The sequence below is a fragment of the Schistocerca cancellata genome, chromosome 5 (genome assembly GCF_023864275.1).
Source record: "Schistocerca cancellata isolate TAMUIC-IGC-003103 chromosome 5, iqSchCanc2.1, whole genome shotgun sequence".
NCBI classification, from domain to species: Eukaryota; Metazoa; Arthropoda; class Insecta; order Orthoptera; family Acrididae; genus Schistocerca; species Schistocerca cancellata.
Genome location: NC_064630.1, coordinates 270,420,532 through 270,436,699, shown reverse-complemented (window position 1 = coordinate 270,436,699; position 16,168 = coordinate 270,420,532). Strand labels below are relative to the sequence as shown.

General features: G+C 40.4%; 1 protein-coding gene across 1 annotated transcript in view; it reads left to right on the top strand.

Moving 5' to 3' along the window:
- The window catches only part of LOC126187333 (uncharacterized), a 200,934-nt gene that overhangs the window by 56,824 nt on the left and 127,942 nt on the right, over window positions 1–16,168 (top strand). Inside the window, exon 4 of the mRNA XM_049928355.1 lies at window positions 6,472–6,589. Within this exon, the coding sequence (XP_049784312.1) occupies window positions 6,472–6,589 (118 nt within the window). The remainder of the gene's footprint in view (window positions 1–6,471; window positions 6,590–16,168) is intronic.

Sequence of the window (16,168 nt, the reverse complement as noted above, 5' to 3'; positions counted from 1 at the left end):
GTGTGCATACTGGGGGGGGGGGGGGGGGGGGTTCGTCATTCTGGATGTGGAAAGGCTGCTTCCAGATGCCATGAAGAGTGCAGGGTGCAGCCAACAGCAGGTTGTGGCTTATGTTGGTACCAGTCATGTATGTCGCAATGGATCGGAGGAGATTCTCTCTGGTTTTGGGTGGCTAGCAGACATTGTAGAGACTACCAGTCTTGCTTGCGAGATTGAGGTGGATTTCACCATCTGCAGCATCGTCGATAGAACCGACTGTGGTCCTTTGGTGCAGAGCCAAGTGGAGGGTCTGAATCAGAGGCTCAGGCAATTCTGTGACCGTGTAGGCTGCAGATTCCTTGAATTGTGCCATTGAGTGGAGAGTTTTTGGGTTCTGCTTAATAGATCAGGAGTCCACTACGTACAGGAAGTGGCTACACAGGTAGTGGGGACTGTGTGGAAGGGACTGGGTGTTTTTTTTTAAAGGGTTAGAGAGCCTCGGGACCACAGAAAGGGTGTCTGTCTAAAAGGGGGCGGGTAAAACACAGTAAGTTAGTTGTAGAAATGATCGGTATTGTAGTTGTAAATTGTCGTAGCTGTGTTGGGAAAAAACCAGAGCTCCAAGCCCTAATAGAAAGCAATAAAGCTCAAAATAGTTATAGGTACAGAAAGCTGGCTAAAGCCGGAAATAAGCTCAGCAGAAATTTTTTCTAATAATCTTAACAGTGTTCAGAAAGGATAGATTAAATACAATTGGTGGTGGAGTATTTATTGCTGTCAGAAGTAGTTTGCCTTGTAGTGAAATTGAAGTAGATAGTTCCTGTGAAATAGTATGGGTAGAGGTTATACTTGACAATCAGATTAAACTATTAATTGTATATCTAAAAAGAAAGATGATGAGACTTACCAAACAAAAGTGCTGGCAGGTCGATAGACACACAAACAAACACAAACATACACACAAAATTCTAGCTTTCGCAACCAACGGTTGCCTCGTCAGGAAAGAGGGAAGGAGAGGGAAAGACAAAAGGATTTGGGTTTTAAGGGAGAGTGTAAGGAGTCATTCCAATCCCGGGAGCAGAAAGACTTACCTTTGGGGGAAAAAAGGACAGGTATACACTCGCACTCACACACATATCCATCCGCATATACACAGACACAAGCAGACGTCTGCTTGTGTCTGTGTATATGCGGATGGATATGTGTGTGTGTGCAAGTGTATACCTGTCCTTTTTTCCCCCAAAGGTAAGTCTTTCCGCTCCCGGGATTGGAATGACTCCTTACCCTCTCCCTTAAAACCCAAATCCTTTTGTCTTTCCCTCTCCTTCCCTCTTTCCTGACGAGGCAACCGTTGGTTGCGAAAGCTAGAATTTTGTGTGTATGTTTGTGTTTGTTTGTGTGTCTATCGACCTGCCAGCGCTTTTGTTTGGTAAGTCTCATCATCTTTCTTTTTAGATATATTTTTCCCACGTGGAATGATTCCCTCTATTATAAACTATTAATTGGGTTGTTTTACCAACCCCGACTCGGAAGATATAGTTGCTGAACTGTTCAAAGAAAACTTGAGTCCCATTTCAAATAGGTACCCCACTCATAGTTGGTGGTGACTTTAATCTACCCTCGATATGCAGCCCTGGCTTGTACTGTATGCTTTCTCATAACATTATTTTGAACAATTAGTTCATAAGCCCACTTGAAGCGTAAATGGTAGCGAAAGCATACTTGACCTTTTAGCAACAAATAATCCTGGACAAATAGTGAGTATTGCGACGAATACAGGGATTAGCGACCACAAGGCAGTTGCTGCTAGGCTGAATACCGTAACACCTACGACCGTCAAAAAGAAATGCAAAGTATATCTATTTAAAAAAAGCTGATAAAAATGCTCTTAACACCTTTTTAAGAGACAGTCTTCACTCCTTCCGATCTGATCACGTAAGTGTAGAAAAGTTGTGGAATGTTTTCAAAGAGATAGTATCGACAGCAGTTCAGAGATATATACCACATAAATTGATAAGTGATGGTACTGATTCCCCATGGTACACAAAACGGGTCAGATCATTGTTGCAGAAGCAACAAAAAAAGCATGCCAAATTTAAAAGAACACAAAATCCCCAAGACTGGCAAAGTTTTGCAGAAATTCAAAATATAATGCATACTTCAATACGAGATGCTTTTAATAATTTCCACAACGAAGTTCTGTCTTGAAATCTGGCAGAAAACCCAAAGGGATTCTTGTTGTACATAAAGCACACCAGTGGCAAGACGCAATCAATACCTTCACTGCGCGATAACAATGAAGTCACTGATGACAGTGCCACTAAAGCAGAGTTATTAAACACGGTTTTCTGAAACTCCTTCAGCAAAGAAGACAAAGTAAATATTCTTGAATTCCAATCAAGAACAACTACCAAGATGAGAAACATAGAAGTAGATATCCTTGATGTAATGAAGCAGCTTAAATCACTTAATAAAGGCAAGGCCTCCGGTCCAGATTGTATACCAGTCAGGTTTCTCTCAGAGTATGCTGATAAAATAGCTCCATATTTAGCAGTTATGTACAACCACTCACTCACAGAAAGATCCGTACCGGCGACAGACAGCAACTGAACTTTCGTATTCTAGAGATTCCAGGCTAGAACGGCAGAGAATATCGGAGATCTCTGGTAAACTTCCCTACAACCAGAAAACATTCATTGGAACGCTAAATATCAATACATTGATCCAAACAGGAAAACAAAATAATCTCACATAAGAATTCAACAGACAAAAAATTTTCATCCTTTGCTCTTCAAGAAACATAACTGATAATGAAACCTTGCATTACGGAAACTGTAGCATCTTCAAGAACAAAACACAATAAAAGGTAACAAAAGGCGCACCAACCTTCGGCGTGGCATTTCTCGTATAGAGATCCATCATCAACTCTGTCAAAGAAATCACACCCATCAGCAATTGACTTATCACTATGCGTATTCAGAGCACTAATAAAAAATATACTCTCGTCAAAGCACATGGCCCCACCAACATTGAAAATAAGAAAAACCCCAAAAATGTCGAAAAGTTCTGGAACATACTCGAAAAAACCATGAGCAAAATTCACTAAGAAGAACGTGAAAATGCTAATGTGAGACTTCGAAGCTCAGTCTTGTGACAGAAAATACCTATAGAAAAATCATTGGTAAAAATTCTACACACCAAAACACTAAAACCAACGGCACGCATCTGATCGACATTTGCCACAAATTCAAACTCCAAATGATGTCTACCCACTTTAGGAAGAAAAAAAAAAAAAAAAAAAAAAAGCTCCAAGGTAACATGCTTGCCTACCCTTTGCAAGCTGCTTTCGTTCCCATTTTGAGACTTGGTGATAGCCATATTTTTAATTCTTTTGTACCACAGCTACAAACAGGCAGATAGAAACTCAATAAGGGTATCATAAGACAACGCTGCAGCAAAATGTCATTAAACCAGTGTAGTTTGAAGAGCATTTTCATCTAGAAATGAATTGCCTTGACGGTTGATCGATCAAGAGTGGGAAAGGTAAAATTTTACTAGTACACGATCAGAACGACGTTTGCCTGAGAGGTGACTTCCCTATCAATCTCCTGGATAGTTTTGTTTCTCAGTTCAACAGAGTGCGTTATCATGCATTAGCACACTTGATGTAGCTATGTCGGTCGATTTTCTTACACTGTGACCGAAAGGTGTCTCAATTGTTGGCAACAAATTTCAGCTGTGATAGACACACCTTTGGGGAAGAATTTGTGGTGCAAAACACACTTTTGGAGCTATCAAATGTAAAATATTATGTAAACACTACTCTTTTGGGGGCGGCTCAGCCTTTCATTTCTTGTTAGGAGGTTAACAATAAAGGGACCATAACTAGTCACCAGTAATAGTATTGCATAGGAATGCTCAATGAGCGACCTGATGACGTTGAAGCAAAACTGCAATAATAGTCTCTCCATTGGCTTTTGTTGTTTCAAATTAGAGCATGCAGGACTCCTACAACAGACTTCTGAACCTTGCCTGTTGAATGCAAATGTCGCATGATGGTTAAACGGTAATCCATCACTTATATCAGTAGTTCAGATTTTCTTAATGTGGAAAATCATTCATGTTAGAAAGATCTTCTTTGAAACAAGAATATCTTTTTGTGCCGTATATTTAACAAAAGCATTCGCTCCACACACGGTTCAGGTCCTTCAAGCTACCTCCTGTGTATTCACCCCTCTGCTATACCAAAAGTAAATACTGTGTTGCAGATGTTACACCTTTTTCTCACTTGCAACCCAGTTTTACAATGTTTAACCGTAGTTCATGATTTTCAAGTATGCAAAATCCAATGCTTGGCTGGAAGACGATAACTAGAACTTCAAATTCGAAAATGACAGTTGATACATACACTGACAGCGTAGTGCCGTGTTCACGTGGGTGGCATCCAATTTCAGGTGGTGGGTGACATCTTGTAGATGGAGGATGGCCACTGCATTGCGACGAAACGCTCGAGCATAAGCTGCACTGATTGCGACGCAACCATGAGCTGTGCTGCAGAATTGTTTCTGAAAGCATTTGTTATTACTGATGGGTAGAATGTGAAGCGAATTATCTTCGATGTTCAATCAGACTCATAACTTTAGAGGAGGGCCAAAATGTGGTTAAAATGAAAGAGTGATACAGTTGTATGCGAACACGTGACTATAAGGTTAGAATGCACAATTACCACTACACCATGGGCTGACACAACCCCACAATATCTTGTAAGTACACAACACTTCCTCCTGACACTTCTGCATCTTACAGCATTGCCATATTGTGCAGACGGCCAGACTAAGCGTTGTCAGAGGCGGTCTGTTTTATTGTCCACGTTAAAAGATCGATTTGGACTTAGTCTCTGTGGCGGCCGGCCGGAGGTCAGCTTTCATGTCTGACTGTACGTAACGGGCATCAAAAGACTTGTCAGAGACTTGTTTATTATCTAATGAAGGTTTATTATTTAATAAAAACCACTGATGTAACTGGAACTGATAACTGTGTGGGACGTAGGAACGTTTGACTCAATTTCGTATGCCGTAATCAATGTTTTTGAAAGCCTGCAGCAGCCCGCATCTCGTGGTCGTGCGGTAGCATTCTCGCTTCCCACGCCCGGGTTCGATTCCCGGCGGGGTCAGGGATTTTCTCTGCCTCGTGATGGCTGGGTGTTATGTGCTGTCCTAAGTTTAGTTAGGTTTAAGTAGTTCTAAGTTCTAGGGGACTGATGACCATAGATGTTAAGTCCCATAGTGCTCAGAGGCATTTGAACCATTTGAAAGCCTGCAGTTGTCATTCATTATTTAAATAATGAAATACTGCACTAGTTATGTATTTTTTTATGCTTAGCATGACACTTTTGAGAATTTTTCCTCGTTGTCAAGTGCAAATATGTATTTTGTATGGTGTTTGAATATGTGTTATTCTGCGTCTCCTGCACTGTAGTCATCTTTTTGATGTTATCAAGTACTGTGCCTCATCAGTTATGTAGAAAACCACACACACATGCAAACTATCACTCACATTGTTTGTTTGTGTAACATCAGAAAAAATTCATACGTAAATACTGCACTTGACAACGAGAATAAATTCTCGAAACACATTTTGCTCAGCGTGATTAAAATACAAAGCTGGTGCTATTTGCAAACTAATAACATTTCAGCAACACAAAGTGAATGTCAGTGTCAACTAGTGCTCCAAGTGACCATATGCTGAAACATGCTAAATATGGTTCGACAAAGGTGTCACGATCTCAACAATCACAAAACTGCGTTTGCACAGTAGAGACAGTTTGGAAGTGGATATGATTGGTGTGATATCTTCATTCAAATGAGTTACTCCTATCAGCTACCCCACCAAATAGAGCTCGAAGTATTTAGAAATTATAGGCAAAGCCTTGCTCATGAATCAGTGTGTGCATTAGTGAGAACCTGGAATTCTCAGGGAATTAAAATTTACCTGGAAAAATCAGAGAACTCTCAGGGAATTTCAGAAATTTCGTGAAAACTCGTGGAATTTTGTGTTGCTTTTTGATACCATCTTCCTCCTCATACCTGAAATTCTCAGGGAATTTTTTATTCCAAGCTTGTGATTGAATACTAGCTGGTTCCTTCATTATGCATTCATGTGTATCCTCTAAGTTACTATGTGCAACCAGCTGGTTCATACTCTGTTAATCTCTTTGCACTTTTCTTGGTATGCTGTTTACTTCAAATGTTGAACAATGTGTTACAAAAACTTAGTATTTGCTACCTTGTCTGCTGTGTGTTCATTCAATCTAAAGTACCCAGTCTTTTCCATCCTATTAGTGCTCTTATTCTTGTCTGTTTATTTTACATAATAATAACTTTATTTTTCAGTTATCCAAATCTTATTTTAGTATTAATTCTGTTAGAGTGTTTGTATAACTAAGTTTACTTCCGCACAAAAAAAGTAAAAATTGTAAAACATATGTTACAGGAAAGTCAGTGGCAGTGTAAAAGATTGCTACATGAAACCTAATCGTGCAGCTAAGCTGAAGAAGTCTATGAATGATGTGCTGGTATTCTTTCATCTGTGCTACCATGACATGCAGGAGGTATGTTAACAGTCAGTTTTGTATTTCCATTTTCATAATAGGGCTGCCCAAAATATTGGTGTACAGCCAGCTGCACCTCACGTACCTGCCTGTGGACAGAGATGGATAGGCATGGGCAAACAGCTGACACATGCAGTCACGTGATCAGCATACACGATTGTATGTCTCGGCTAAGTGCACACAGGCAAAGGTTGATAAATGGTTCTCATTCACACCAGAATGAGGGGTGGGTGTGATGCAATGGCCAATAGCCTGCTCACCTGCACCTGCTGGCAGGCTGTCTGTGGCAGCCTCTGCTCTATGGGGCAGAGATAGAACAGCTTGTTGTACACATTTGTTGACAAGTGTCAGGGTATTTCATGTACTGTGTGACAAAATGAACCAAAGTAACACCATTTTCTCCCAGGTTTCACCGTTGCAACCATGATTCATGGATAATTTTATGCTTAAAATTGGTCTTTTCCACGCCAAGTCGTCTAATTTTGGAAAAAGTCCCAAAATTACCATCATGGATTTTGGTGAAATTTTGTGTGAACATTCAGACATGATCCCAGTAAACATTGGTAACGTTTCACAATCACTAATTCCATACGTCCAGAGATATAGTCATTTGTTTGACTCGCACAGCTGTCAGCAGTGCAGTGGCGGTATTTTCTTGGGGGGGGGGGCGCTTATATTCCATCTTATACAACTCTTTGCACCCTCTTATGAGAAATAATAAAAAGTGATTTCTAGAGCAATTTTAATACAGTTAATAGAAGCAAAGTAAGCTGAAAAAATAGGTGCTCAAAAAAATGCAAAAGTTAGCTTTTTATATCTCTAGAAGTAACTGCAGTATAAACGTGAAACTTTGCACATCATAACTTACTAATGCAGGGTCTTATAAAATTTCATTCTCCTATTGCTTTCCAGTAGTTTACAATTTGAGGACAAAGTTGACAGTGTTTTTTAAAAAAATGGTAATTTTTGGGCCACAGAAAAAAATCACCTGCAAACTCTTTCAAACTATTTTTATTAGAAGGACCCTGTCGTAAAACACCTGAAAACTATATTTGGTTTTGCAATGTGACCATATAAGACCCTAAAAACAATGGCAAGGTGGAAGTGCATTGAAAATGGGCCCATATTCAGCTGTTACTCAAATCTGACATCTTTCATTGTGTTCTACAGATGTTTAATACTCTCTGGGGAAGGCAATATCAAAAGTTCTGGTGAGCAAGAAATGAGCTTGAGCCAGAAAAATGGGAAATAAGTAGTCTTTTTTGTTTTTTAAGACCTCTCTCTAAATTCAGATCTACAGAATTCTTTTTATAAAAAATGCCTCTAATAATTTTGCAAATGATCTGCATTGTTATAATTATTAGTGAAATCCATAGATTGAGACTACCAGAGTGGAAATAAACGACTAACAGAAATAACAGGTAATAAAGTAAGTGTATCCAAGAAAACGAAATTTTGATGAAAAATTTTTGCTACACTGTTAAAAGCCAGTTGTACAGTCCGCGGTTAGCAGCTGCTAAATTCTATTCTGGGAATAGCGTGGAAATGCATTGTACGAATAAGAAATAATGGCTAAGCGAAGAATAAAGGTGGGTAACTAAACCGGTGGTTCTGGCAGTCTGGGCAAAGTTAACTGTAGAATATGAAATGTAAAACTCCTTCATAACATAAAGCTTTTCGCTTGTAGTAAGCCAAATAGGCATTTGGTATTAGTATTAGTGAATTGTATTCTGTCGTGTTACAAAAACGACCGTTATTGCCAAAACAGACTCGCTTTTTTGTGTGTGTTAAAATTGCTGCAATATTAGAAAGGCTTATTTTGTTTTATCTAGTAGACAGTGATAAAACAACTTAATTAGATCAACAAACCACACCAGTCTTGGATACTATTTGTATTAATGGCTTTTTCAGTATTAGACAACAACATTTAGATTTTTCATGTAGCAAATTGTTTGACGAACTTTGAAGAGGTAATAAATTTTTTCACAGAAAAAAAGCATGCCATGTAAAGCTGTAGCAAGATTAGAGAGAAAAAAATGCTAGGACCTGATTGAAGAAATGTGGATTGTCTTGCTTGTTTCTTGTCTTTGCTGGTTTTATGTATCCTGTACATAATCCCATCCAGTGTTAATTATGAGGGTTTTTTAAGAGGAGGAGGGGAGGATGTCAAAGCGGCTGACAGAACAAGAGGGGCACAACAGGACATTTTAATTTCCTCTGTCCTGAATATAGTTTGATGGCATACATTACAAAATATATACATTTGAGTTCCACACAGTGATTTGCAGTAGAAGAATAATGTGTGAAGAGGTGTGACACCCTGCACCTTGGCACACTTACCGTATTTATTCGAATCTAAGCCGCACTCGAATCTAAGCCGCACCTGAAAAATGAGACTCGAAATCAAGGAAAAAAAATTTTCCCAAATCTAAGCCGCACCTGAAATATGAGACACGAAATTCAAGGGGAGAGTAAAGTTTTAGGCCGCACCTCCAAATCGAAACAAAGTTGGTCCATTGTAATATGAGACACAATTTAGGTCGAATGAATGACGATACAGCTACAGTAGTTTGGTTCGCGTAGTAAGCTAAGCAGTTAGGCTTTACCAGGTAGCCATAGCTATGCGTCAGGCGCTCCGTCCATAATTATACGGGTACCCTTCCATTTTCACGTCCTTCGTCTGGTTTGGATCGATTGCTTATTTTTCTTTGATCTTATAAGTGTCGTTCTCTTTGTTATAGGTGTTTACGTCACTCTAAGCTGAAAATGCATTACTGTACTGTGTCATGCACTGTTTGTCGCATTCTGATAATCAGTGTTTACGGCCTGTCGCCGCTCGCAGCGTGGCTTGCTTTTGTGCGCACTACCGCCGCTTACAATTAAAAAAAGAAAAAGAGAGAAATTGTCTCATTAGCGAAACAATGGCAAGAGACTGCTATTTGTTGTTACTAACACTGCTGCTTTCTTTGACGATCAACAAGAACCAAATAATAGACTGCGTATGACAGATGATGTTCTGAACGAGAGTTTAGCGAAAATTTTTCTGTTTGAAAATCTTTGCAGGCGTCTCTTTAGTACATAACATTCTGCACAGAAATTAGTCATCTTAGATTTAAAAATCTAGTCAATTGACGTGCTTCATTTCTGACTATCACTATTAGGCATAAGAATAATACGAATATAAACATGAAATGATATGTATATTCTTCGGCGTTTGCTGTTGTCTCACTCTAGTTTCGTAGTTTATTAAGCGGACAGGATTTAAATGAGATACATCTACATCTACATCTACATTTATACTCCGCAAGCCACCCAACGGTGTGTGGCGGAGGGCACTTTACGTGCCACTGTCATTATCTCCCTTTCCTGTTCCAGTCGCGTATGGTTCGCGGGAAGAACGACTGTCTGAAAGCCTCTGTGCGCGCTCTAATCTCTCTAATTTTACATTCGTGATCTCCTCGGGAGGTATAAGTAGGGGGAAGCAATATATTCGATACCTCATCCAGAAACGCACCCTCTCGAAACCTGGCGAGCAAGCTACACCGCGATGCAGAGCGCCTCTCTTGCAGAGTCTGCCACTTGAGTTTGTTAAACATCTCCGTAACGCTATCACGGTTACCAAATAACCCTGTGACGAAACGCGCCGCTCTTCTTTGGATCTTCTCTATCTCCTCCGTCAACCCGATCTGGTACGGATCCCACACTGATGAGCAATACTCAAGTATAGGTCGAACGAGTGTTTTGTAAGCCACCTCCTTTGTTGATGGACTACATTTTCTAAGGACTCTCCCAATGAATCTCAACCTGGTACCCGCCTTACCAACAATTAATTTTATATGATCATTCCACTTCAAATCGTTCCGCACGCATACTCCCAGATATTTTACAGAAGTAACTGCTACCAGTGTTTGTTCCGCTATCATATAATCATACAATAAAGGATCCTTCTTTCTATGTATTCGCAATACATTACATTTGTCTATGTTAAGGGTCAGTTGCCACTCCCTGCACCAAGTGCCTATCCGCTGCAGATCTTCCTGCATTTCGCTACAATTTTCTAATGCTGCAACTTCTCTGTATACTACAGCATCATCCGCGAAAAGCCGCATGGAACTTCCGACACTATCTACTAGGTCATTTATATATATTGTGAAAAGCAATGGTCCCATAACACTCCCCTGTGGCACGCCAGAGGTTACTTTAACGTCTGTAGATGTCTCTCCATTGAGAACAACGTGCTGTGTTCTGTTTGCTAAAAACTCTTCAATCCAGCCACACAGCTGGTCTGATATTCCGTAGGCTCTTACTTTGTTTATCAGACGACAGTGCGGAACTGTATCGAACGCCTTCCGGAAGTCAAGGAAAATGGCATCTACCTGGGAGCCTGTATCTAATATTTTCTGGGTTTCATGAACAAATAATGCGAGTTGGGTTTCACACGATCGCTGTTTCCGGAATCCATGTTGATTCCTACATAGTAGATTCTGAGTTTCCAAAAACGACATGATACTCGAGCAAAAGACATGTTCTAAAATTCTACAACAGATCGACGTCAGAGAGATAGGTCTATAGTTTTGCGCATCTGCTCGACGACCCTTCTTGAAGACTGGGACTACCTGTGCTCTTTTCCAATCATTTGGAACCTTCTGTTCCTCTAGAGACTTGCGGTACACGGCTGTTAGAAGGGGGGCAAGTTCTTTCGCGTACTCTGTGTAGAATCGAATTGGTATCCCGTCAGGTCCAGTGGACTTTCCTCTGTTGAGTGATTCCAGTTGCTTTTCTATTCCTTGGACACTTATTTCAATGTCAGCCATTTTTTCGTTGGTGCGAGGATTTAGAGAAGGAACTGCAGTGCGGTCTTCCTCTGTGAAACAGCTTTGGAAAAAGGTGTTTAGTATTTCAGCTTTACGCTTGTCATCCTCTGTTTCAATGCCATCATCATCCCAGAGTGTCTGGACATGATGTTTCGAGCCACTTACTGATTTAACGTAAGACCAGAACTTCCTAGGATTTTCTGTCAAGTCGGTACCTAGTATTTTACTTTCGAATTCACTGAACGCTTCACGCATAGCCCTCCTTACGCTAACTTTGACATCGTTTAGCTTCTGTTTGTCTGAGAGGTTTTGGCTGCGTTTAAACTTGGAGTGAAGCTCTCTTTGCTTTCGCAGTAGTTTCCTAACTTTGTTGTTGTACCACGGTGGGTTTTTCCCGTCCCTCACAGTTTTGCTCGGCACGTACCTGTCTAAAACGCATTTAACGGTTGCCTTGAACTTTTTCCATAAACACTCAACATTGTCAGTGTCGGAACAGAAATTTTCGTTTTGATCTGTTAGGTAGTCTGAAATCTGCCTTCTATTACTCTTGCTAAACAGATAAACCTTCCTCCCTTTTTTTATATTCCTATTAACTTCCATATTCAGGGATGCTGCAACGGCCTTATGATCACTGATTCCCTGTTCTGCACTTACAGAGTCGAAAAGTTCGGGTCTGTTTGTTATCAGTAGGTCCAAGATGTTATCTCCACGAGTCGGTTCTCTGTTTAATTGCTCGAGGTAATTTTCGGATAGTGCACTCAGTATAATGTCACTCGATGCTCTGTCCCTACCACCCGTCCTAAACATCTGAGTGTCCCAGTCTATATCTGGTAAATTGAAATCTCCACCTAAGACCATAACATGCTGAGAAAATTTATGTGAAATGTATTCCAAATTTTCTCTCAGTTGTTCTGCCACTAATGCTGCTGAGTCGGGGGGTCGATAAAAGGAGCCAATTATTAACCTTGCTCGGTTGTTGAGTGTAACCTCCACCCATAATAATTCACAGGAACTATCCACTTCTACTTCACTACAGGATAAACTACTACTAACAGCGACGAACACTCCGCCACCGGTTGCATGCAATCTATCCTTTCTAAACACCGTCTGTGCCTTTGTAAAAATTTCGGCAGAATTTATCTCTGGCTTCAGCCAGCTTTCTGTACCTATAACGATTTCAGCTTCGGTGCTTTCTATCAGCGCTTGAAGTTCCGGTACTTTACCAACGCAGCTTCGACAGTTTACAATTACAATACCGATTGCTGCTTGGTCCCCGCATGTCCTGACTTTGCCCCGCACCCGTTGAGGCTGTTGCCCTTTCTGCACTTGCCCGAGGCCATCTAACCTAAAAAACCGCCCAGCCCACGCCACACAACCCCTGCTACCCGTGTAGCCGCTTGTTGCGTGTAGTGGACTCCTGACCTATCCAGCGGAACCCGAAACCCCACCACCCTATGGCGCAAGTCGAGGAATCTGCAGCCCACATGGTCGCAGAACCGTCTCAACCTCTGATTCAGACCCTCCACTCGGCTCTGTACCAAAGGTCCGCAGTCAGTCCTGTCGACGATGCTGCAGATGGTGAGCTCTGCTTTCATCCCGCTAGCGAGACTGGCAGTCTTCACCAAATCAGATAGCCGCCGGAAGCCAGAGAGGATTTCCTCCGATCCATAGCGACACACATCATTGGTGCCGACATGAGCGACCACCTGCAGATGGGTGCACCCTGTACCCTTCATGGCATCCGGAAGGACCCTTTCCACATCTGGAATGACTCCCCCCGGTATGCACACGGAGTGCACTTTGGTTTTCTTCCCCTCCCTTGCTGCCATATCCCTAAGGGGCCCCATTACGCGCCTGACGTTGGAGCTCCAATAGCAGCAAACACGAAAGAATACATGGCAAAATGTTTATATACGTATTATTCTTATGGTGAAGAGAATACTGCATGTGATTCACAATTCATAAAAGTTCCTATTAGTAACCATCTCTTCTCATAGGTAGAAAAAATTCAGAACGTAGAGTTGGCCATATTGACAAACATCCCAGACAGTCTTGCCAGTCAGATTTTCGTAGTACAGTACATTGAAATGTTGCTACATTCGAAGACTAACAATACGGAATTTGTATTTACTTCGTTGGATAATGTATGAAAATGCAGTGGTCGAAACTCGGGGCGGAGAAAAAATTTCGTCTTCCATAGTTTTTTTTTTATTTATTTACTGACGCAGAGGTTTTGGCGCCAGTATTTATCTTTGTGCCTGAAAAGCATGCATGTGAATCGCTACATATATTCGACGGCAGAAGTTAGTTGTGGCGGCACCTACCAACATTTTTCAGAACTTCCGCTTACTTTGCACTCGATTCTAAGCCGCAGGCGGTTTTTTGGATTACAAAAACCGGAAAAAAAGTGCGGCTTAGATTCGAGTAAATACGGTAAGACCAAACAACATGTCACATTTCCTTGAACATTTTTATGTATCAGTCTCCTCGGAAAGGTTTGATCTACAAAATCAACATATTTTTGTAAAGTCTTTTTTTCTTTTTACGTCCTAATCTCAAACGCTTGTGGTGGTGGTTGTGTGTGTGTGTGTGTGTGTGTGTGTGTGTGTGTGTGTGTGTGTGTGTGAGGGGGGGGGGGGAGGCAGGCAATCACTATCTAGTATTGCCACAGTTTGGAAATATTGTAGATTCGGGGCCGATGCGCAGAACAGTCTGAGTTATAGTGGGGAGGTGGGTAGTCTCCACGTGACCAGTGTTTGCATTTAGTGATATTGCTGTTTCCTCTTTGTTTACTGCTCTCACATCAAATGGGTGGAGGGGTACGGATTTCTGTGGCCGGTAGCTATCAGGTGAATTAAATACATTGACATAATTACGGAAGGCTAAAATATGTTTAGTTTATCTTACTTGCACCTTTCTGACAGTCAAGCATTAATCACCTTGCAGGACAATGAATTTATTTTTGTCATTTTGCTAAAGAAATTTGGCTTTTATTAATATTTTCTGCTGAGGTAGTCCATTTATTTGAAACAAAGTGTTTTTATTTCTGCACTATTGACTAGTTCCAACTGTTTGCTAAATTTAAAGTGCAGGTTTTCATCTTCTAATACATTAGGCATTATGCCACAATAAAGAACCAAACATGTGATAATACAGTACTGGTACTCCAAGCAAAATTTACATCCCAAAAGCCACACTGAAAACCTTAATATCAGGTCGAGGCCTACTTCATTGGGAAAATGGGCACACGAATGTGCACTTTAAGCCGAATTATGCATTTTAGTATGGTTTACGAAATTCCAATGCTCTTGGAGTATCCTCTGATGTTTCTTTTATGACATAAAGTAAGCTATTTTGATGTTTTACACATACGAACATACGGGCTTCCTACATCGTCTTAGCTGTGCAAGCACAGTAACTGCTGTTATCTGGCGCTCTCTCGCAGGTGCTGAAACAAACTTATTTCTAACAGGCTGTGGGAAAATATTACGAATTGCGGTTTGAAAAGTGTTATACTTTCAAAGAAAATTTCCTTTTACGCAAGATCACAGAGCATTTGACTCGTGGTTAAAATTCAACTCTTTGATGACAAGCCTTTGTTAAAGAATTTCGAACCTAGACGATTGGACATTTATGTCATTATTAAACATTTTACTGGCACATTTGTGTGGTGTATCTTAAAGTGTTACACACGCGAAAAAGATCAACATTATATGTAAAAGCTTCGCTTGACTACATCATGTGTCCTATTCCCTGAATATCTGCTGTTATCGGCTGGCAAGATCACGTAACATGAGCTATGACTGGCTTACAAAAGCGCATCAGAATCTCGATTTCAATGCTCCAGAAAGTAAAATTCGGTGTTTGGTGGAAATCGAATTTATACTTCCATAATACGAAAATATGCAGGGTACGTGTCGCTACACGTCATAGATCTTTCCAGAACATGTTTTTGTCCCTTGAGTTTCATTTTCTAAAGTGCTGGTAAGTTCTGCACTGCTTTATAAAACCATAACCATTCAAAGGACTGATAAATTTTTCATTTTCGAGGGGAAGTATACTGTCACTTAACACGAAAAGATGTATTTTCATCTGGGAGAAAGTGTATCTTTAATGAGGAAATCCGAGAATTTTTTTTCCTTGTCTGCGTAGGCACCCTGTATGCAACAATTTTACTACCATGATCTCCACTTCTTTGGTAATGCATAGTTAATGGCAAAGTTTATAACCATTTAGTTTCTGTAGTTGTAGCAGAAAAACAAATTGGAATATTTCATGATGAATCGTAACAAAAGACAACTCTTTTTTTCAAATTATTTGGACTTTCTCTCATTTCCTGATCATCAAGACTTTTGATATTGCCTCCTCCAAAGAGTACAACACAATAAAAGAAGTCGGCATTAATTTGAGTACCATTGAAATATGGGGCCTCTTTTAATGCACCTTTACCTTGTTATATGTTAGGGCCTATATGCGTGCATTTCAAAACCAAATATAGTTTTTTAGACGGTTTAGAAAGTGGTCTTTCTAATGAAAATGGTTTAAAAGAGTTTGCAAAAGGCTTGTTTTTGTAAAAGTGGTCCAAAACAGCCATTTTGGTGTTTTTAGAAAGATTGTCAACTTTGCTCTCAATTTGTAAACCATTGAAAAGCAGTAGGAGAATGAAATTTTTATATTGTAGTACCTTGCGTTGAGGAATGGAAAATCCAGGCTGGAATGTAACGATATTATGAAAATGGTAGTTGCTACTCGCCATATAGTGTAG